Source organism: Hyperoodon ampullatus, assembly GCF_949752795.1.
Source record: "Hyperoodon ampullatus genome assembly, chromosome: 3".
NCBI lineage: Eukaryota > Metazoa > Chordata > Mammalia > Artiodactyla > Ziphiidae > Hyperoodon > Hyperoodon ampullatus.
Genome location: NC_136916.1, coordinates 105,410,954 through 105,434,161, shown reverse-complemented (window position 1 = coordinate 105,434,161; position 23,208 = coordinate 105,410,954). Strand labels below are relative to the sequence as shown.

The window sequence follows — 23,208 nt, the reverse complement described above, 5'->3', positions numbered from 1 at the left end:
TGCTGGTGGGAAAGGGAGACAGATAAGAGGCTGAGGGCTAGATCTGGAAAAGCAACACAAGAGAGGCAGGAAAAGTGTGGGACACAGAAAACCCAACCATCAGCGAAATCTAAGATCCAGGAACTGCATTGGTCAGCGAAGAGAGGAAGGAGGTTGGTGGTGGTGGTGGGGACAGAGAAGAAGGGAGGGAAAGAGAGCAAGGGAAGGAATAAAGGAGGCTGGACAGAAATTATGTCAGGTAGGATGTTCCAGAAATCCTAGAGATAAAAGAACTGTCACATTATTTGTGGCAGGAAAATGGAAGAAAAGCCCAGTGCTCGGTATTGTAATGGGAGCAAAGGTCCTTTTTCCCTCAGAATCCATGGGAGGAGCCATGATCAATAAAATGAAAGGTTTCCCTGGGGCCTGTGCAGCTAACAGATCTGTGGGAAGTATATGGTGGCTATTAGGTACCTATTCCACAGTCAGTTTGGGGGCTGAGCACCGCAGGGCTCCCCTACACAAGTGGGGGTTGGGAAGTACAGGCCTCTCTCCAACCAACCTCTGCAATTCAGTCAGAACCACAGAAGCCTCAGGATCCCACTCTTTAGCAGAACATGCAACACCCAAGTCTGCTGTTCCTGTGTCAGCCTTCCCAGTGGGAGTATCCTCTAGGGCCATGTATCTGAAGTTTACAAAAACGGATACCAGTTGCTTGCCAAAAAGTGGATCTCAGCTGGAAAGCCTTTTTCATCAAAACATTTATTAATGCGTAACTGCATGAGGCCTGAACTGTGTATGGGCTGTTAAAGGCTTGAGTGTGTGGCTAAAGCCAGGAAAACTTTTTCATGTTTGCAGAGCAGCGAAGTTGGGCCAGTCCTATAGCCTGCAAAAGAGGGGGTCAATACCCCCGAGCAAGATTCTGCTGAACCGGAATGGAGCTGTGGTGAGGGCACTGTGCCAACACTTCCAGGCGGTGATCTTACAGCCTGTTCTTCCTGGTGTCCATCCTCTTTTGCCCTGAAGACAGATGGGGAACATAAAGACTTTCTTCTGGCTGGGATGACACATCTAGGTGATAGAAAAGAAAGCCAGAGCCAGGCCAGGGGAGACAGGAGTTGCTTTTTATTGACTTGGTCGTGGGTTCCGCAGTAGAGCCCCTTTGGGTTTAAGAGCATTCTGCTGCTTCCTTTCTTCTTCCTGCAACTTCTCTTGCTGCCTGAGCTGCCATGCCTGTAATCCAGCATCCATTTCCTGTGACAGCAGTACAACTCGTCTCTGAAACAGACAGGAAAACAGTGTGGATAACATCTGGGGCTTGAGCTCTGCACCATATATCCTTTCATTCACAGATCAAAGTCAGAGGTTTCAGCTGGAAAATGACACCCCTGACTGGGGAAGGGGTGGAACCAGGTTCTGGGCTGGGAAGCAGGAGGAAGGCAGCAAAATGGGTGTCTACTATCGGTTCCTGCCCTAGGAGTGCCCCACTCTATCCTCCCTTCTCCCGGTACTGTTAAAACCTTTGGCGGATAAAACCTCGGAGTGAGGGGTACGTGTTAGCTTAGGTGCCAACTAAAGACAAGTTACAATTTAAATTTTCGCCCCGATTACACACAGTTTGCTCTGTGTGGGCTCTGGCCACTCACTGCAAACTTTTCCCTTTGGGCTTTTCTTCGAAGCTGGCCTTTCATTGGAGGAGCAGGGCGGCCATCTGCAGATAGAAGTGAGAGAACAGGCAAGTGTTAGAGATGGCCTGCAGGACCCTGGGAAAGCGGCTGTAATAGGAAAGAGGGAAGAACAAATCTTGAGCTCCTCTTTTCCATTTCACACCCACTGTAGCTTAATTCCCCTAGAACACTTCCCTCAATGGTGAGGTATGCCAGAACCACCAAGAATAAGCTCCTAGGCATGTTCCTACTCTATTTTACTTACCCCTCCCTCAATAGCCTAGAATTCAAGGTCCTTTGCAATGTTGAATCTCCTGTTTCATCTTCAGAAACCCTCCACTCAAGCAATCTGATTACTGTTCTACTTACCAGTGACTCCTTGCTGAGTTCTGTCTCACTCTATAATGAAACACCCTCTTTTCCTTTCCTTCCAGCCAAATTCTCATTCTTAGGCCCACCTCAAGCTCTACTTGTCCCAGAAATCCTTCTCTAACCTCTTCAACTCTGTCAGCTCTCTCTTCTGAAAGAAATGCATCTCCATCATTTAATATTCATCTCTCTGTTTGGGGACGTTTATTGTACTACTGATTGTTTTTAGCCTTATTTAGCCACCTCAGATCCTTCTGGAAAGGGGCAGAGCACTGAAGTATCATTACTTCATTTTTAAAATGTCCACGCTTTGTTCTTCTAGCTAGACTTTAAGTTCCTTGGGATTAAGGACTGTATCCCTTACTTTCACTGTAGTATACTGTAGGCCCATAATAAAAATCTTATGTCTGCTGAGTTGCTGAAAAAATGCAGTATCTGATCTCAAGTAGTTTATAACAGAGATTAAAAGGATACTTACTTTCTACAAAGAAAGAAAGAAACAGTGAAAACTCTGTCCAAAAGTTTGAAGGCAAGACAAATAAGAGATAATATTCATCAGGAAAGAGAACCAATACTGTGTCTATCAGGTGCTTTACACTGGTGGTTTCATTTTATCCTTCCAAGGACCATCTGAGATAGGTATTCTTCTTTTACATTTGTGGAAACTGAGAGATACCATGAAGTAATTTGCTAACCACAAAGTTAGCAAATAGAGAAGCCTGGATTAAGAATCAACTCCATGGGCTTCCCTGGTGGCACAGTGGTTAAGAATCCGCCTGACGGGGGTTCAATCCCTGGTCCAGGAAGATCCCACATGCCACGGAGCGACTAAGCCCGTGCGCCACAACTACTGAGCCTGCGCTCTCGAGCCTGTGAGCCACAACTACTGAGCACGTGTGCCACAACTACTGAAGCCCAGGCGCCTAGCGCCCATGCTCCCAACAAGAGAAGCCACCACAATGAGAAGCCCGTGCACCGCAACGAAGAGTAGCCCCTGCTCACGGCAACTAAAGAAAGCCCGCGCGGAGCAGCGAAGACCCAACGCAGCCAAAAATAAATAAGTAAAAATAAAATAAATTAAAAAAAATTCAATTCCAGAGTCTTCCCAATGTTCCATACTACTTCAAGGAGCTCCTAGGCTTCCTACAGTAAATAACAAGTAGGAAAAAAATTTTCACCATCCTCCTCAGCCACCAAGTATCTGATTAAGAAGGTTCATACTCCTATAGAATCCAATACTCAGGTTTCTGTGCTGTTGAAGGGGGCGTGGCCTCTGCCCAGTTCTAGTCCTGGCTTTGCTATTATCTAGCTGTGTGCTCCTGAGCAATTTACTTCTGTAGGCCTCAATTTTACCACCTGTGAACTGGAGTCCCAATGCAGTGGGGAGTGGCTTCAACTTTTCTAAGGTCCTTCCTTTCTAGGGCGTTTTGTTTTGTATTGTTTTTTTGTTTTGTTTTGTTTTGTTTTAAGGTAAAGGAAGAAACTTTTCTGAAGAGAGCCCGTCATCCTCTGTCCTCACTCTTCTAAGCCTCTCTGAGACGCTCATTTAGACAGCCTCTCAAAGAGCTCTACCTGCACTTGGTAACAAATTCTCAACAATGTACTCACCACACAGAAGGGCGGTTCTTCGTAACTTTAAAAAAACCACGTCCCTCTTAGACACATAAAGTCTTGTCCCTCCCGCGGGATGCCCCACACCAGAGTTAGCTTCTGCTTATCCCCACAAGCCAAGAAGATCCTGTCTAGCTTTACTTTCCATAGGCGTAGTTTAATTAATAAAATAAACAATAGGATTTCTTCCCCCCAACTCCAAATACAAAGTTCAATACGTTGTCCGCTCAGACACAACCCGCACCTTGACACTCCGCCCCACCCCACTCCGACCAGGGGCGTTCCCTCTGGGTGAAAAATCTCCGAAGTAGAGTTAACTGTCAGATCAGCGCTCACCCGCGTAAGACCAGTCTGGGAGCTCCGTAAGGGGCCCGTAGTCGGAGGGGTTGGCAGCAAGGCCCTGCCTGGGTGGAGAAAAACAGTTCCGTGAGGACTCAGCCCAGCTTCTGGCCCCTCAGTTCCCCCCAGACCGGCACTCACTGGAGTCGCCACTGACTGCCCGCCCGAGCCGCGGCGCCGCAGTGCAGCCTCCGGACACCTGCTGGGAAAACGGAAGAGTTGGGAGAGAGGCCGTGCAGCCAGCCCAGGCATCCCGGGCCCGCCTCCACGAACCCCTGAGCCCCCGGACCCTACACCCGCTTACTAAACAGCAGTAAACGCAGAGCAGCCATGCTGAGGCGCAGAAGCCGGAAGTGGGCGCGGCCTCCTGGCCACGCACGACGCTGCGCGGGAAGCCGGAAGTCGCCATCTTGAATCTGGTTTTCAATCAAGGGCCACGCCATCTTGGCTCATCGTACGGAAAAGAGGGACAAGACTGCTTCCCGGGATTTTTGGGTGAGAACGGTCGTTCAGCGTATGCATTCTCAGTGGTGGTTACAACCGTGCGGAAGTCGCCTGCGCCCAGACTAAACCGTTCCGAACTGTTTTGCCCCACCCCCCCCATTGCCCAGCAGCGGTCTTTAGTCCTTTGAAATTTATTCTTTTATATCAGTTGAGTAACATCCACGTGACCGCATTCTGTCTTCTGGCATCACTGTAACATATTTCCCCCAGCCTAAGAGTCAAATTTAGAGTAAATCAGAAAATTTGGGTTTCAGTTCTCATTTATCAAAGGAAATTGAAGAACTTGTATGTGATAAGCACTGTATTCGGTGTGGAGAGCAGAGCAGACATCCCTATTCAGATAGAGCTCCTAGTCTAGAGAGATGATGATAAATAATCATACACATTACTGTAATATTACAGCTGAGATGAGTGCTGGGAAGGGAAGTAGGTACTGCTTGTGAGCATATGATGGGAACTTGATCTGGAGTAGGCTGTCTAATAAGGCTTTCTTGAGGAAGAGGTATTGGAGCTAACATATGATTCCATTTTTATAAGAGCTACCACCACACGCTGTAAAATATAATCCTCGCAAAAACCTTGTGAGGTAGGTAGTAGTAAGTGTCAAACCCAGATCCGTGGCTTCTTCCTTCTTTCTTTTATCATTCACAGACATACTTTTATTGTGCTTTGCAGGTATTGCTTTTTTTTTTTTTTTTTTTTTTTTTTTTGCGGTACGCGGGCCTCTCACTGTTGTGGCCTCTCCCGTTGCGGAGCACAGGCTCCGGACGCGCAGGCTCAGCGACCATGGCTCACGGGCCCAACCGCTCCGCGGCATGTGGGATCTTCCCAGACCCGGGCACGAACCCGTGTCCCCTGCATCAGCAGGCGAACTCTCAACCACTGCGCCACCAGGGAAGCCCGGTATTGCATTTTTTACAAATTAAAGGTTTGTAGCAACCTTGCATAGAGCAAGTCTATCAGTGCCAGATTTTCAAACAGCATTTGTTCTCTTTGTGCCTTTGTGTCACATTTTGGTAATGCTTGAAATATTTCAACCTTTGGCATTATTATTTGTTATGGTGATCTGTGATCAGTGATCTTCGACGTTGCTATTGTAAATGTTTTGGCATTTTTTAGCAATAAGATATTTTTCGAATAAGGTATGTACTTTTTTTTAGACATAATTCTATTGCACACTTAATAGACTATAATATTGTGTAAACATAATTTTACATGTACTGGGAAACTAAAAAATCCCTGTGACTCACTTTATTGTGATATTTGCTTTATTGTGGTGGTTAGTTAGCTCCGAGGTATGCCTTACTTGCCTTGGGGAAGTCATTTATCCCTAATTTCTTCATTGAAGAAAAAGCTTAAAATATATCACATTTATGAAAACATTTTAAGAACGATAAGGTAAGTGAAAGTGCTTTATAAATGGTGAAGCTCCTACAAAAGTGGCCATTACTCTTGTGCTAGCCTAGACACTTAAACACATGCTGACTGGGGAAACCTGAGGGAGTGGTGTAATGGCCTATCTGGAAGTTTATTGTTTCCTTCTGCAAGACTGGGAAGTTTTTCCACAGGAGGTGGCTCTGAACTGTGCTTTGAAAGAGGGGAAGGGTGGGTCCTGGTTTAAGAAGTAAAAGCAGCTGTTTTGATAACAATAAGAATGGTACAGGGGAGGGCTGAACTAGAAGAAGGGATGGGAATAAAAGAACCTTGGCTATAAGCCAATGGATGGACCCAAAAAACTAAGCAAGGGAAGTAAGACAGTAGAGTACTATTACCATTTTACATTTGTACACTTAATTTTCAGTTATCAAAACACTTCTGTATAAATGATACAAAACACTTTTTTATAAATTTGCATAATAAACTCGTAAAGTAGATAAGACAGACCAGGAAGCAATCACTGTAGAGATAGCTTGTAATTTTCAGAGATCAGGAAATTGAACCAAAATGTGGCTGTGGATTTATTGTTTTACAGTTGCAATAATGACTGAGTAACACCTTTCCTAGGCTAGGCTCCATGTGCCTTTGGCTGGTTCTGAGATAGACGGCTGAGGCAGACAGCACTGCAATCCCATTACATAATTTACAGTTGGAGAATCATGTAGTAGGAGCCAAGGGCTGGAAAAATAACATCGGTGTCAACATTCAAGATTTGTAGGAAAGAGGACAGGTTGGCAATACTGTCAACACTATGTAAAGGAGTTGAACCAGCAACACTCCTCTATCTTTTAGTAGCTCACACACTATGGGTGCAAAATCATAAAAAAGGCCACATGCATTAAGGGGAACAAATAATGTGGACAATATTAACTCCACATGCAGAACTGAACACATGCACTAATTTAATAGCCGTGGGAGTCAAGGAGCCAGAGCTGGAGGACTTTGGGGCAGATGGGAATCTTGATCTGGAAAACTGGGAAAACTGGGAGGGGAAAGGTCTTTGGAAGGGAGATGAGTTCAGCCTTTGATGTGGTTAGAGTGATGTGGCAGGGGGGACAATCCATGGATTGGAAATCCATGGGTTGGAAATATGGGTTAGGATTTTGAGAGGGAGAGAGAAAGAGAGCTCTAGTGCTGACAGCTAACATCATCAGCATTCTCAGGGACCTCATGGAACACTGTTGCAGGGGAGTGGGTCTGGCACTAGGACAGCACTCTTCAATGACCTCATCAGACTCTAAGCCACAGGAAAGCGGTTTCATCATCCCCTAACTGAATGTCTTTCGGCCTCTGGACTTCATCTGGCAAAGGCTAGAGTTAACAATGGTGGGAAGCATCCGGAATCTGTGCTTCATGTCTTTCCTCTGTTACTTAAACTCCTTTGCCTCTCCAGGGCATCATAGCCTGCATTTGGCTTTAACACATTGTTGTCCATTCATGTTTTCATCCAACATGTTTATGCAAATATCCTTTTATCAGGTCTGTATACAGTAATTTTTGTACAATTGCACTGGGAAAGTTGGTGCTTTTTAAACTGTTGTGATGAATAATGATGATATTGGAGAAAGAACGTTAAGTGAAGGTGACTCTGGGTAGCTAATTCCACCTCATTTTGCAACCTCTTCCCCTTTTTGCATACCGTGACTAAATTCTAAGGTTGAAGAAGAGCGAACTATTTGGGAAGTGTCTTATTTCCTGTTCCTTCATTGGCTTCCTCCTTAGGACGTCTCAAAAAAGATCAAAATCACTGTCACCCCAAATCACTGTCACTCCATGCAAGAACTGTGGGAACTGACAGCTATAAACCACCCACTCACACAATACATTGCTTTGCATATTATTTCCTTATTACTTACATAATTTATTGTAACATATTCCTTTTCTTTTCCCATGGCTGTCAAATCCCTGCTCAATCAGTACAGGCTAAATTCTGTGTTAAATGACTCAGCTTCAAGGATGGGTAAATTATGACCTCGGGCTACACTCTTTTTTTCTTGCCTGGTAGCTGGGAAGTCTCTTAAGCTGTGTGCCTTTCCACCAGACTGGCTTGAACGTGGGTGGTTCTCTATGAATCTCAGAGTGGCTTTAAAAGATGCCAAAGCTGGACTGTCCATAAAGTCTACTAAAGGAAATTGTATTATTTACAAGCCATCTTTTAGGTTTAATACGTGGTGGAACCTTTTCACATCCCTTTCCTTGAATTAGCCCAGCAACTTCCTCCTTTATTGGTCCACTCTGCCACTAAGACTCTTCAGATGAAAGGTGCAGTGGGGACTCCAGCCTCCCGACCCTCAGCCCGGACATTTTTGGTTAAGTGCTGCCTCCTGGCGGCGGCCCTACGGCCCGACACCTTCCCAGCCCGGTGGAGACCACTTTCTTTAATTTGGGATCTCGAAGCTGACGCAACAGCTTCCCCGAGGGGGCGGAGAGTTGAGTCGCCCTTCCGGGAGACCCCTCCCCTGGCTCCAAGCGGGCGCCGCTCCCTCCCTTCCCCCACGGGGCTTTGCGATCCACAGTCCCTCCCGAGTTTCAGCCGAGAGCGTCTCGGGGCTGGAGGCGGGGTTGCCTGGGTTCGGGGCCCTTGCCCAGACCCCCGTCGGGCCCGCCAGCTCGAGCTGGATTGGGAGGGAGGGAAGAGGAAGCTGAGCGTTCCTGGGGCGGAGGACGCGTCTAAGGGTATCCGCGGTCATTTTCATTTCCCAGGGGCAGCGCAGCTGTGCCTGAGCCAGGACAGGGCAGGGGAGCGGCTTGCGGGTCCTCTCGGTTCTCGGACCTTTGCGATCTTCGCCTACACCCACCACAAGCCCTCTCTTCTAGCGCTTCCTGGAGCCCGGGGGGGCGGGGCGGGGCCTGCTTGGCCAGGTGGAGGGAACGAAGGGGTCCGGGTGAGGTGGGGTCCTGGTGCCCAGGGCAGAGCCCGCCTCGGCCGCCGCAGCCAGACCTGGACTTCGGAGGCAACCGAGCCTCCCAGAGGGGCTTTGGGGGCGGGCGGTGGCTGGGTCGAGGTGCGAAGGAGAGATCTTCGGGCCGCAGACACGGAACCAGGGGCCGAGAGAAAGAGGGAAGTAACGGGAAACGGCGGGGACGACGTCAGGGGGCAGGGCCGGGAGAGCTAGGCTGGGTGGGGGGGGGCAGGGCGGGAGAAACGGGCAAAGGTGAGCACCGCGAGCGGACGGGGCGGGGCAAGGAGCGCAGCGGGGGCGGGACTGGGAAGAGTTCCCGCTGAAGGGCATGCAATTCCACTTTCCTCGAACCCGCATGCATTTGCGTGAACCTGAGCGCTCGCCTCCCTCTGCCTTTGCCCCCTCTGCCCTTTCACCCCTTCTTCGCGGACGTCGCACCTTGCGCTCGCCGCACCCAGACCGGCCACCTGAGCCTGGGTGTGGGGCAGAGCAACCGGGAGCTTCCAAGCCGGGGAAGGCGCGTTAGATGAGGGGCTTTTTGTTTTTGTTTTCCTACTGAGGAAGCAGAAAGTCCCTTTCAAATCATTCTAGACCGCCAAGTAAAACTGTGAAAACTATACTCTTTTCCTTCCCTTCAACCCATTACTGTCAAAAAGAATAAATACCCTCCCCCCTCAAAACTCGTTGATTAGGAGCCAGAGCAGCTGCAGCATAGGTGGGCCTGAAGGGCAAGTTCAGGACATTCCCGGAGCCCAACTGGGAAATCAGTCTAGGAGGAAGGGCATTGTTCATTCATTTATGCTTCCAGCAAACATTTGTTTGTCTGCACGGGCCCTGCGCTGGGGATACCAGTGAGTAAAGCTCTGGTGGTGCTGCATGCTAGTGGGGGAGGTGACAGCAAACAAACTCCAGGTGATAGTGGGTGCCTTTGAAGAAAAGTCTGGCCTGTGAAGGGGATGGAGATTGGAAGGGGGAAGAAGTTACTCCTTCCGAGACTCCTCAGGGAAGGTCTCTGATAGAGTGGTGTTTAAGTACAGACCTGAATGGAGTGAGTGAGGGAATGAACAATAACATGGGGAAGAATGTTCCAGGCAGAAGGAACAGCCATTGCAGAAGCCCTGAGCTGGCAGGGAGCATGCTTGTGTGGCAACAGCAAGGAGACCAGTGTGGCTGGAGTGAGGGAGAGGGAACAGGGGCCAGTGCCAAGAGGGGCAGCTTTAGGGCTGTCTTCCTAGGAACTTCCCTCATTTACAATTTGGATTTGAGCCCAGAGTGGGATTAAGGGGCAGGCCAGCTGGGCAAGCAGCCTGGGTCTAAAAGGGCGCTAAGTTATCCTTAGGGTAATTCAGACGTTTGGAGCCAATGAACTCGGACTTCTGTCTCTTGGTGAACTGTAAGTTGGCTCCCCTCCACTGATAGAATCCTTGGCGACTGCTCACCTAGACCACCTGTCTCTAGAATAATTCTACAACACGCAGGTACAGGTACAAGTTTGCAGGGTTAGACCAGCCAGCTGATAGTTGCCTAGAGGCAGTGATCACAGCTGGAATTCTGAAAATGTGCTACACGCTGTGAAGAGCCACTCCCTGAGATTTATGCCATTGTCTACATTCAGAATGGTTTGATATGCCTAGCAAGAAACTGTCTGCTTCAGAAAACTGCATGTAATGAATTCATGCATTAAGCTCTAATTTTGAAGAGAAAGAATGAGGCTTCCAGTTTTTATTCCGAGAAAATCGGTATTCCCCCCCTTCTGCTACATAAACATACAACAGATATTTAAATAATGCTGGTTTGAGGGGGTGCCAACTCATTGGCTTGCTCAGGGTGCCAGGGCTTGCTCTGGTCCACTTGGCCGGCTCTTACCTGGCAACACACACATCACGTGAACCACCTGGGGACCTGAGATGTGAGCGGGCTTGCTTAGTGTTTGGGTGTGTGCATGGCTATAACCCCACAACTGGCCTTCCTTGGTATGCATTGGCTTACATAGGGGCTGAAATGGCACTGAGGCTCTTGAGATGGGACCACAGAGTTCCAACGCCCTAACCATGGATCCTATGCCCTCCACAGGGCCAAGGATAGTATGTGAGTGGGAGATGAGTAGGGAATGGAGTGAGCGGGGAGGGGAGTTGTAAAGGGCATCAGGAGAGCACCGTAGGTCCTAGGTCGCTGGGAGAACTCAAGAGCTCAGTAAATGCAGGACAAGCAGGAAGTTCAGGGGCTGAGGTAGAGGGGAGGAGGAGCTGAGGCTCCAAGTGGAGAAGGTGCCTGGAGGCAGGCAGGCGTCGAGGTCCTCTGGGTCTGAACAGGCTGTCCCAGCTCCAACCCGTTCCCTGGCCCCTCCCTGCTGCCGGCCAGAGCCACACATGTGTTTTCCTGTTTTCCAGATCGGTCCCCGGAGTCACACTCTGCCTTTTCTGCTCTTCAGAGTCAACAGCTGCTGCAGCTCGAGCCTTACCCCGGGTTCCCTTTCCCAGCGCCTGCCCCTCCTCCCGAGCGCTGGTAGCTCCTCCTCCTCGCACCTGCCGGAAGATCTCAGGACAGGTAAGAGATGGGAGGGGAGGGACGATGGGTGAGAGGGGAAGTGCCAGAGGAGGATGGAGTGAGTCCTGAGAATTGGCTGAAACAGAGACCCGCGAGCCTCTTATTTTCCCAGCCCCAGCCCTCCCCATGCAGAGCCCTCTGCGCAGAGACTTCAGCGCTGCATTCGTGGAGGCCCTGGCCACAGAAGTAAACACTTTCTTTCTTGCTGCACTTTTTTTTTTTTTAAAGGGACTGTCATAGCTACAGTGGAATATAGAAAAACAAATGGAGAATGGGGGAGGGAGTGACTGAGCTCCCAGCTTGGGGAGATGGGGGAATCCATCTGGAGCAGAGTGTGTCTGTTTTCTGTTCTGATATTCGGGGAGGCAGCACAGCCCAGTGGGAGCTAGGAAGGCAGGACGTGGGTGTCTGGGGGCGAAAGTGTCTTTTCACCTTAGCTCCCTGAGCTTGACTGAGGAACCAAGACAGTGAACTGTACGCTGGTCCCTGGAGGAAGCGTGTTTTGGTTTTGCCATATTCACAGGTGGGGTCAGGGTGCGGGGCTCCCCTGCCTGCTGGGGCCCTGCTCTCTGTGTTCCCTGAACCCCTGAATCTGAAACTTCTCCTGTAGGATGAGTGTGTTGTCCAGTAATCTCCACTAGGTCCTCAGAGAGGTATGCACTTCAGATAGGAAGGAGACGGGGTGCTGCGTATCTGGAACGCTGTTTTCTCCTGGGATTCCAGGCTCTGCAAGTTTCTCTTGTAAAGCCTGGGGTGGGAGAGCACTTCAGGACAGGTCCTGCTGGTCCCAGGCTGCCTGAATGGTGGAGGCATGACCCTGAGAGCTGGGGTCTCAGGAAGGAATGCGAGCCGCCAAGGATGGTACCTTCCTGCCCATGGAGCTGGTGCTGGGCAGTGGTTGAGAAAAGAGGGGGCATCTTTTCTCTGAAGTCAGCCTCCTCCGTCCAGTTTGAGTGGGTCTATTGAAGAGTAGGCTAGGAAAGGGATTCCATCCATATAGATAAGCACTTCCTGGTGAGACCACTAGGGTGTGCTGTTTGCTGGAGTGTGGCTTTCACCCCAGCGGGTTTTTGTCTCAAGATTCCATGATGAGGATTTCACCTTTCAGATACCACCAGCCAGAAAATAAACCCTGCACACGTCTCTCCCCACTTAACCTTACAGTTTCCCCTTCATTTGTCCCTCCCTTCACTCCTTTTCCCTATGCCCCATTAGGACACATGCCCACCCTTGGTGCCAGGGAATTTGATCTTAAAAGGCCGGGCGTGATGATGTGTTTCCGTGTGTTTTTGTTTGCTTTAGAAGTGGGCACCCTAGCAATAGCAGCACCGCCACGAGGACTTGTAATCGTTTCTCATTCCTGAAAAGAGATGAGAAAGGGGAGGAGCAGACAGGAAGGAGATGGATGGGCTTTGTTGGAGCCTTTAGCTTAGACTTTATTTTATTTTATTTTAAATTTATTTATTTTATTTATTACTTATTTTTGGCTGCGTTGGGTCTTCATTGCTGCGCGTGAGCTTTCTCTAATTGCGGTGAGCGAGGGCTACTCTTCGTTGCGGTGCCTTGGCTTCAGTAGTTGTGGCTCGCTGGCCCCAGAGCACAGGCTCGGTAGTTGTGGCACACGGGCTTAGTTGCTCCGCGGCATGTGAGGTCTTCCCGGACCAGGGCTCGAACCTGTGTCCCCTGCATTGGCAGGCGGATTCTTTTTTTTTTTTTTTTTTTTTTTTTTGCTGTATGCGGACCTCTCACTGTTGTGGCCTCTCCCGTTGGGGAGCACAGGCTCCGGATGCGCAGGCTCAGCGACCATGGCTTATGGGCCCAGCCGCTCCACGGCATGTGGGATCTTCCCGGAACGGGGCACGAACCCATGTCCCCTGCATCGGCAGGCGGACTCTCAACCACTGCGCCGCCAGGGAAGTCCCCTAGCCTAGACTTTAGACTGAAGGACAGCAGAGACTTTCTTTTAATCTAATCGCATCCTCCCCCAGGTAGTTCATTAGAGAGCCATCTAAAGAGCTTTCTTGCCTAAGAGGAGGGCTAGAGACTGGGCAGGTCAGAGGGGGTGGGGAGGTTGGAGAGAGAGCACAGAGCTTGGGCTTTGTTGGCTAACCTACCTGCCTCCCTTGCTATGGCATCCTGGCAGGTGACTTACTTAGTGTCTGCCTTAAGGGGCTGCTGGGGGGATTAAATGAGATAAGTAGGACATGTAGGTGTTTAGCAATATGTCTGGCTTGGTTAAGTGCTCAATAAATGACAGTTGCTATTATAGGAACGTTTAAGGGGGAGCTGGGAGAGAAGGACAGTCTTCTGGATGGATTTCAGAAGTTTTTGTGAGTGTGGCTTGGGAGACATGATCTCTGGGAAGGCTAACATCAGGGTCCCCCTCCTGGGTGAAAAAAAAAAAAAAGTTTAAGGGACTAGAAGGAGAGATTGTAGGGTAAAGATAAGCAGCCCCCTTACCCCAGGGCTTTTTAGATCTTTGTTCTCTGGTAGTTGAATAACCAAAGGGGGTTTGAAAGGGCACGAGAAGGAACAGAAAGACAGTTGGATTTCAGAATGGGTAGGGTGTATTTCTGTTGGTAAAGGAGACCCAGAATACTGGAGTTAAGTAGACTCTAAAAACAGAATATATGCTTTCCCCAAATTGCTCAACTTCCTCTGTCTGTTCTGGGCCTGTCCAGTATAGCTCAGTGAAATCTTATTTCCCCATAGTTTTAGGAAATTGGAGTAAACTTGTATTTGGGGAAGGTGTTTATAGGAATTTATGCTTAGCCCATAGATCCTGGTATGTTTTCTTAAGGATGAAAGGGCCTGTGAGTTGGGCATGGATACAGCCAGAGGTTTCAGTCTCATTTCTTGACCTTGTTTCCTCGGAAGCAGCTTGAGGATCAGCCTTGGGGTCATGGCGCAAGTTTTGGGCGGTCACCTCTCACTCTGTGTGGAAGTGTGCAGAGTTCTCTTAGGACACCCAATCACGAGTTGGACTGTACTTACACTTCCTCTAATCTGCATGTGAACAAGCCTCTGTGGCACAATGTGCAACCTTCCTGCCTTTCTTGTTCAGGGTGAGAGAGAAGTGGGGCTAAGCTGGGGCCTGGAGAGAGAGAGGGCTGTGCATTCTTTCTCAGCCGCAGCTCTGTCCTCAGCTAATTTGCTTGGGGACAGCTTCCCCAGGGCTGCAGAAACTGCACCCACCCAGCTGACCGTCAATCCTTTCTTCTGGGCCCCCGGTCCTGGAGCAGAGCTGACAAAGGAGATTCCTGAGAGAGGGCGTTCTTATCGCAGAAAGTGCTGAGCCAAGAGCCCCTAGCCTTCCCCTTGCAGACGTGAAGGGCCAGTGAACCTTGGACCCAGACAGTTGCTTAACACCCCTCTCCCCCTCCCTCTGTCCCTCCCCCCTTCTTGACTTCTTGATATGACTTAAATCCATAAGCATTTGCCCGGCCTTTCCTTTTACTGCTGGCTGAAAGGCAGGAGTGGTCAGATCACAGCTCGCAGAGGCTGTTTCTCTGTGTGGCCGCTGCCTCGGGGACCTGCTTCCACCCAGGGCCAGGGAGTGAGTGTGCTTCCCACCCTCTCCCTCAGCCCCGCTCATCTTGCCCACTCTCCCTTTGCTGCTCTGCAGTGTCCAATCGCTTCCTTTCCTGAGTGCCTCTAGCCCTAGGATCCGTCCACTTGCTTGGCCAGCCTGGCCTGACCTCCTCTCATCACCTCCTGCTCCGTGATGCCCAGCATTTGCTACCCCGCTTCAGCTGTTTCCTTGCCTCTGCTTTGGTGCTGTCTCTCCAGCAGCAACTCCTGGGTGGGGAGTGGTCATCAGCTGCCTCCAGTCATCTCTAGGTTGGGCTGCACATTTGGATCACTGATCTCCCATCCATACTTTTTTTTTGCGTGATGCAACTATGCAGGGATTTGATGGCCGGAGACCTACAACACTGGAGGCTGGGAATGGTATCTGGGAAAGGAAAAGCTTGGAAAAGAGGAGGCCTGTCTTCTTTTTGGGTGGGGCTGGGCTGCCTGGGCTTTGCTGGGGCTGAAGAGTTCAGCTGAGGGTTGTTAAGGGATACTCCCTGAACAGGGGGATGGTTGTGAGTTTCCAGCAAAGAGCTCTCTGAAGCCTTTAGGTTTGCCAGAGCCAGGGTCCTTGGGGGAAAAGGGCAGTGTTGTGAGGAGAACCCACAGACTAGCTGCTTACAAGGTTGGTTCCCAAGGTTGCATCTCATCACAGGTGACAGGTGAGACTGAAATTGGAGGGAAGACAGACTTTTTTGGGGGTAAGGCTAAAAAGCACAGCCTCAAATCATTATGGTTACACGTGGGAACTGCCAGATTGTTCGTCTTCCTGTCTCCAGTGAGCTCAGATAGAACCGGGATTTAGTTTTCTATCTTGTAAATCAGGTGGGCGGTGCCAGTCTAATGATGAGAAACATGCTTTCTCTCTGGGGAATGAGTGCCGTCCTTTAAAGACTCGAGTTGGTGAGCCAGATGGAGAAGAGGTTCATGGGAGGTGGGACGTGAGAGAGAGGTCTCTGAAATGGTGGGCGTGGCTGGCTTGCCCACTCTGGCCCCTGTGGAGGAGAGTTCTCTGTAATTGCCAACCTGTTATATATCTCCACCTTTCTTCCTCAGAGGGCAATGCCAGAAAGCTGGTGAAGGCTTTCTTCTCCTCCTCCACCATGGTTGACGGCGTTAAGTATGAAGTGGCCTCCCAGCATGAGAGGGACGCCTCCCCTTTGGCCGATGAAGCCAGCCCCAGGTCGGAGCAGGTAAAACTGAAGAAGGAGATCTCGCTGCTGAACGGCGTGTGCCTGATTGTGGGGAACATGATTGGCTCGGGCATCTTTGTCTCCCCCAAAGGCGTGCTCATATACAGCGCCTCCTTTGGCCTCTCCCTGGTCATCTGGGCTGTCGGGGGCCTCTTCTCCGTCTTTGGGGCCCTTTGTTATGCGGAATTGGGCACCACCATTAAGAAATCTGGGGCCAGCTACGCCTACATCCTCGAGGCCTTCGGGGGACTCCTTGCCTTCATCCGACTCTGGACCTCCCTCCTCATCATCGAGCCCACCAGCCAGGCCATCATTGCCATCACCTTTGCCAACTACATGGTGCAGCCCATCTTCCCGAACTGCTTAGCCCCCTATGCTGCTGGCCGCCTGCTGGCTGCTGCCTGCATCTGTAAGTGGGGCTGGGCAGGAGGGGTGGGGTGGAGCGTGGGGCAGAGGCCAGCACGTGAGTCTGCTTAGTCAGTAAGAAGGAGATGGAAAGGAATGCCTCTGACAGACACTTTTTTGTTGTTGTTAAATTAATGTACGCTAAGTGTGAAAATTCGAACAGCATCAGAGTGTCCAAAAAAAAAAAATCCTTTCTCCCAACTTCCCATGGTAAACATCATTAGCAGTCTCTACCTTTGCTGACTTTTTTCTTCTTCTTTCAAGGGATGTAGTTTTGTTCTGTTTTACAAAAATGGGATCATAGTACACATATACTTCTACAGTTTGTTTTTTTCCCCAGAACTTATCAGTGATGCTCTTTTCGATTTACAGATCTACTTTAAAACAATGCTTCATGTTATTCCATGTTAATTTTAAGGATGTATTGTATGTTTAACTAATTAAGCCTCTGTTAATGGCCATTTCAGTTGGTTCCAGTTTTTCAGTCTTACAGATAACACTCCAGTGAATATCCTATTGCGTTTGCATGAGTTTTTCTGTGGGCTAGATTCTTTTTTAAAAAAATTTATTTCATTGAAGTTTAGTTGATTTACAATGTTGTGTTAATTTCTGTTGTACAGCAAAGTGATTCAGTTATACTTATATATACATTCTTTTTCGTATTCTTTTCCATTATGATTTATCACAGGATATTGAATATAGTTCCCTGTGCTATACAGTAGGACCTTGCTGTTTAGCCATTGTATGTATAATAGTTTGCGTCTGCTAATCCCAAACTCCCAGTCCATCCCTCCCCTCCCCGCTCCCCCTTGGCAACCACAAGTCTGTTCTCTATGTCTGTGAGTCTTTCTGTTTCATAGATAAGTCATTTGTGTCGTATTTTATTTATTTATTTATTTTCAATAAAAAAAAATTTTTGGCTGCATTGGGTGTTAGTTGCAGCACGTGGGCTCTTCATTGAGGCACGCGGGATCTTTTGTTGCGGTGCGTGGGCTCTTCGTTGCGGCGTGTGGGCCTCTCTCTAGTTGTGGCGTGCAGGCTCCAGGGTGCGTGAGCTCTGTAGTTGTGGTGCGTGGGGTCCAGAGTGTGTGGGCTCTGTAGTTTGTGGCACGTGGGCTCCAGTTGAGGTGCGCGAGCTCAGTAGTTGTGGTGCACGGGCTTAGTTGCCCTACGGCATGTGGGATCTTAGTTCCCTGACCAGGGATTGAACCCACGTCCCTGCATTGTAAGGCGGGTTCTTTATCACTGGACCACCAGGGAAGTCCCTGTGTCATATTTTAGATTCCACATATAAGTGATATCATATCGTATTTGTCTTTCTCTGTCTGACTTCACTTAGTATGATAATCTCTCGGTCCATTCATGTTGCTGCAAAACGCATGATTTTGTTCTTTTTTATGGCTCAGTAATATTCCACCATATATATATGTACCACGTCTTCTTTATCCATTCATCTGTCGATGGACATTTAGGTTGTTTTCATGTCTTGGCTCTTGTAAATAGTGCTGCTATGAACATAGGGGTTCATGTATCTCTTTGAATTATAGTTTAGTCCAGATTTCTGCCCAGGAGTGGGATTGCTGGATGATATGGCAACTCTGTTTTTAGTTTTTTTGAGGAACCTCCATACTGTTTTCCATAGTAGCTGCACCAATTTACCTTCTTTGTGGCCTAGATTCTTAAAACTGTCATTTCAATCTACCTTGCCTTTTTCTCCATCTCACAAATAAAATATTATTTAAATTTGTACGTTCAGCAAAGCCACTTTGGAGGTGCTGAGAGGCTGATCCTCTGCAGCCCCTTCCCTCAGCTGCCTCTGTTCTAGAAAAGTGCCCTTGCAGAGTGAGAGACCCTGGGACCTTGGAGACCCCGCCCACCCCCGGCTGTGGAGAAGCTGAGCGGTCCTGTCAGTTTCAGGGGCAGCTGTGGGGGACAGGCATTTTGCACCAGGTACAATTGCTTGCTGGATCAACCCTCTCAATCAGCCTCATGTGCTCCTTCTTTTCAGTTTCTCCACTGCCTCATTTTACTCTCAGCTTCCTCTCCAGCCTCCCTCTTTTTTTTTTTGCTGTATGCGGGCCTTTCACCGTTGTGGCCTCTCCCTTTGCGGAGCACAGGCTCCGGACGTGCAGGCTCAGCGGCCATGGCTCACGGGCTCAGCTGCTCCGCGGCATGTGGGATCTTCCCGTACAGGGGCACGAACCTGTGTCCCCTGCACTGGCAGGCAGACTCTCAACCACTGCGCCACCTGGGAAGCCCCAGCCTCCCTCTTTTGACTGTTGTGCAGAGAGCCGGCTGTCCTCTGTAGGCTCCTCCCGTGTTTCGTGTGCCCGTGTGTGGGCTCGGACTCATGTCTGTGTGTGGGGCTGTTTGTCATGCTGGCAACAGTCGGGGAGGAACAAAGGCACTGCCCTAGGTTGCAGGAAGGGGGTTTTCCCTTGAGGTCTTAAATGCGATCTGTAGTTTCTCTGGCATCATTTACAGATGAGCTGGTGGGCTGACTTTCTGATGAAACTAATTTTAGGATCTGTTGGTCTCGGAGTCCCCTCAGACGTGGGCATATACTTACGTATCTTGTGTAGAGTAAGGATTATTCCACTTAAGTAAAATTTTCAAGAGGGCTGCATCCCTTTAAGCACCAGAATTCTATTTTAGCCATCTTGGTTGAAATCTCTTTAAAACCAGTGATATGTCTGCTTGCCCTCATAACTTGACTTTTTTTTTTTTTTGGTGACTCAGGGTCACGACTGCACGTATCAAAGCTTGTATGACTGAGGCCCCTGGTCTGGGGATGAATGTTTGCTTCCTCAGTGGCCTCAGACAGCTGGCCTGACTTCAGTGCCTCAGATTTTATTCTTTCATGATTTTGATGTGTGTTGTCTCTGACAGCTATTGTTCCTTGATTCTGGCATTGGGCCTGCCTTCATCAGTCTTTTTTTTTTTTTTTTTTTTTTTTTTTTTTTTTTTTGCAGTACGCGGGCCTCTCACTGTTGTGGCCTCTCCCGTTGCGGAGCACAGGCTCCGGATGCACAGGCTCAGCGGCCATGGCTCACGGGCCCAGCCACTCCGCAGCATGTGGGATCTTCCCGGACCGGGGCACGAACCTGCGTCCCCTGCATCGGCAGGCAGACTCTCAACCACTGCGCCACCAGGGAAGCCCCCTTCATCAGTCTTTTTAAGTTGCTGCTTCTAATTTGGGAATAGAGATGTACTCAAACTCTTGTGCACCCAAGTACACATACACACACATGTGCACCCTCCTAAGAATACATGCAGACTAGCCACAGTTATGATTAGTCTGGAGAGCTCCCCAGTTAATAAAAGACAGAGTTTCGTGCTGGATTTATGGCATATATTTGAGACAAGCCTGATAGAATGAAAAGCATACCAGACTTGTGTTTGAGGCTGGGCTCAATAGCTGTGTGTAGTGACTGTTACTTCCAGACTCCTGTGAGCGTGACATGAGATTCAGTGAAAACCATAAATCATGACTCAAGTGTAATGTATTAATGATTATGATTAAAATTGCTCTCTCTCGGTTGCTTATAGGACTTTGTTCTATCTCTAATAATCTTCAGAGGGACATAGAGATCTGGAAAAAGGTTCAGAAGGGCAACTGAGATTGTAAGTAAGAATTTAGGGGCATATGATTCATGAGTTTCTTCCTTCAGCTCTTGTTTAATGAGCAACCAGTACAAGTCAGATGCTAAGATATTCTGTCCAGATAGGATCTAGGCAGTAATAGCTCATTTTTCTAACCGTAACCCTTCAGGAGAAAACCAAGAAGTAGGGAGAGGAAGAGGCTTACAAGCAGCCACGAAAGAGGCACCCTAGGAACCAGCGAGACGACTTTCCTCTCGTGGGGAGGATCGCTTAGGACGACAATACAGGGACTGTGATGTCTGAACTGAATTTTGAATAGAAACATAGCCGTCTCCTCAGACACTTCTCACAGAGGGAACTGCGTGTGAAGGTGCAGGGTACAAAAAGGCGCAGAACCGGTCCAAGAATGCCAGATAGTTGGTATGGCTGGAATGTGGGTAGGAGAGGAATGAGAAGGGAGAGACTGGAAATGTAGCCCCAGGGCCAGCTCCGCAGGGGGTTATATGGTGCCAAAACAGGTTAGACTTTATCTTGAGAGCAGGCAGAAGCTATTGACTTTAGGTGTAGACATGAAATCACATTTGCTTTGAAGAAGAACTCTGGCTTTGTGTAGAGTGTTTTTGGAAAAAAGTGTGAGACAGAAGGTAGGGGCACCGGGTTAGGGAGCTGCAACCTGAAGGGTAGTGATGGCCTGCACTGTGGGTGGTGCCTTTGGAAGGGAGATGAAGGGATGGATAAAGAAATAGTCATAAGATGGGATTTCTAAGACTTCTGGGTGTGGAGGGCATGGGAGCTCTCAGAGATGATGCTAAGGATTCAGGCTTGGACAGATGGGGGGGGTGATGGGGTTGCCTTCTGAAATAGGGAAGGTGGGCTGAGTGATGAGGTAGAGGGGGCACCTGGGGCTTCTGTTGGGATGCTCATGTGCCCTTCCAAGAGCTGTGCCTTCCTAGAGTCATCATGACCCAGAATTGGTCATTTTCCCCCAACTGAGTCACACTTACCTAAAAAAGACGTACATGTTGATGTCAGTCTATTAATGTACATGGTGAGCATACATGTATGATTTCTTTTTTTTTTTTAATTATTTTTATTTTTTGGCCACGCCATGCTGCACGTGGGATCTTAGTTCCCCAACCAGGGATCAATCCCGTGCCCGCTGCGTTGGAAGCACGGAGTCTTAACCACTGGACCGCCAGAGAAGTCCCACATGTATGATTTCTAATGAGCAGAAGGCATGTGTTCGCTATCAAGATACCCCTTTCCTAGTACCATAGTCACCGGGGAACCCATCTAGTAATCAGGGAATTCCTTGCAGGGCATGGAGCCAGAACAAAGGAAGAAAGTTTTGACTATTTGAGGAAAATTTACTGAATGCGGTGGGTTCTCTAAGGTATGAGGCTGAAAGGTAGAGCCCTTCTTGCAGGGAACTCATGGTTAGTGGAGAAGGAGGGCAAAAATAGTCAGTGAAACATTGTATATGGTGAGTGCTGGGAGGGGCTTGAGTGCGGCTAATTCAGGAGGTGAGGTCCGCACTCAGTACCCAGCACTGAAGGATGGAGAGGAGTCAAGGGGGGGCGGTGAAGAACCCACTCACCACAGCCTACAGAGCCGACGCCATCGGACGCTGTGACACATCTCATCCCTCTCACCCTCACTCTCTCCGCTGCAGCTCCGGGCCTCCCCTTCTTGCTTTTCTTCCAATTTGCCTGGCACACTCCCGCTTCAAGGGCTTTGTACCTATTGTTCTTTCTGCCGGGAAGGCTTTTTCCCCAGATGCCTTCAGAGCTTATTCCTTTACTCCATTCAAGTCTTTGCACAAATATTGCCTTACCGGAGACCTATCCCATCTAAAATGGTCACTCACAGTCTCCCAGCCAGTTTTGTTTTTCTCTATAGACTTCTTACCACCTGACATTAATTCTTTACTTGTTTATTATCTATCTTTGCCTCTAGAGTATCAACATCATGAAAGTAAGGACTTTGTTTTGCACACTGCTGAGCCTCTGGCACCTAGAACAGTGCCTGGCATCCGCTAGGTACTCAGTAAATGTCTGTTGAATGAAGAAGGCGTAAGGAATTCTAGGCACAGGCAAAGGCAATGTAAAGGCACAAAGGTGAGAAGAAGTGTGGGGCGCGGGCTGTGCATGGGGGATTGTGGGATGTGAGGGGACAAGGGGAGGCAAGGGGTTAGCGCATGAGGCCAAACCTTCCTAGAGGGCTTAGATTTTCTCCTGAAGCCTATAAGGAGCCATTGCAGGATTGGAAGGAGGGAGCAGGGCAGCTGGGGTGGGACCTGAGAGCAAGTCTGGAGGCAGAGACACAGGTTAGATAGCTTTCTTACCCATCTAGGTAGGAAACGACAAAAGCCTGAACTGCTGTTTTCCCAGCACTGGTCATTGTCGTTATGGAGCTCGTGTGTGTGTGTGTGTGTGTGTGTGTGTGTGTGTGTGTGTGTGTACAGGATGGGCAACCCAGTCCAAGATTACAATGGATCATGATGAGTGTTGTGACTTGTGAGGCAGAGGGAGCCCAGGAGGAAACCTGAATAGCCTAGGGGTTTGGAAGCTCTGCATAAGGAAGTTGACACCTGAATGAAGAAGAATTAACCGAGTAGAGAGGGAAGAGGAGCATCTCAGGCAGCAAGAACAAATGTGTGAAAACTTGAAGACAAGAAAGGACATCTCTGAGACACTGAAAGGAGCTCAGGTATTGTGTTTAAGGTAGGAAATGTTGAGAGTTGGCCTGCAGAGGTAGATGGAGGTCACAGGATAGGTTGTTCAGGGCTTTATATAAACTGTTCTAGTTATTATTGCTGTGTAACAAATCACACAAAACTAGGTGTTTTCAAGCAGTCATTTTATTCTTTCTTGGTTTCTATGGCTTAGGAATTTGGGAAGGGCTAAGTGGGGCAGTTCTGGCTCAGGGTCTTATGTGGTTGTAGTCAGACGGTGGCAGGAGGTGAAACAGGCGGAAGCTGAAGCAGATGCAGACTAGATGGGCATCTTTTTCTCAAGTCGCATCAGGGCTTTTCCATGGGGTCTCTCCATATGGACTACGTTGAGCTTTCTCACATAA

The 23,208-nt window shown here is 49.0% G+C and overlaps 2 protein-coding genes across 3 annotated transcripts in view; one reads left to right on the top strand and one right to left on the bottom strand.

The window, feature by feature from the left end:
• Nucleotides 1-754: 754 nt before the first annotated feature.
• MRPL52 (mitochondrial ribosomal protein L52) lies at nucleotides 755-4,374 on the bottom strand (the record flags this gene model as incomplete). Its single annotated transcript, XM_079699571.1, is given in 6 exon segments — nucleotides 755-1,257; nucleotides 1,626-1,690; nucleotides 3,963-4,030; nucleotides 4,107-4,167; nucleotides 4,270-4,332; nucleotides 4,335-4,374. Coding segments are annotated over 6 exon segments (450 nt in total). The 3' UTR covers nucleotides 755-1,104.
• An 11,643-nt stretch (nucleotides 4,375-16,017) lies between these two features.
• Nucleotides 16,018-23,208, top strand: part of SLC7A7 (solute carrier family 7 member 7) — a 28,810-nt gene continuing 21,619 nt past the window's right edge. For both annotated transcript variants that reach the window (XM_079698808.1, XM_079698807.1), the window contains exon 1: nucleotides 16,018-16,531. In XM_079698808.1, coding sequence (XP_079554934.1) covers nucleotides 16,033-16,531 — 499 coding nt within the window. In that variant the 5' untranslated portion in view covers nucleotides 16,018-16,032. The remainder of the gene's footprint in view (nucleotides 16,532-23,208) is intronic.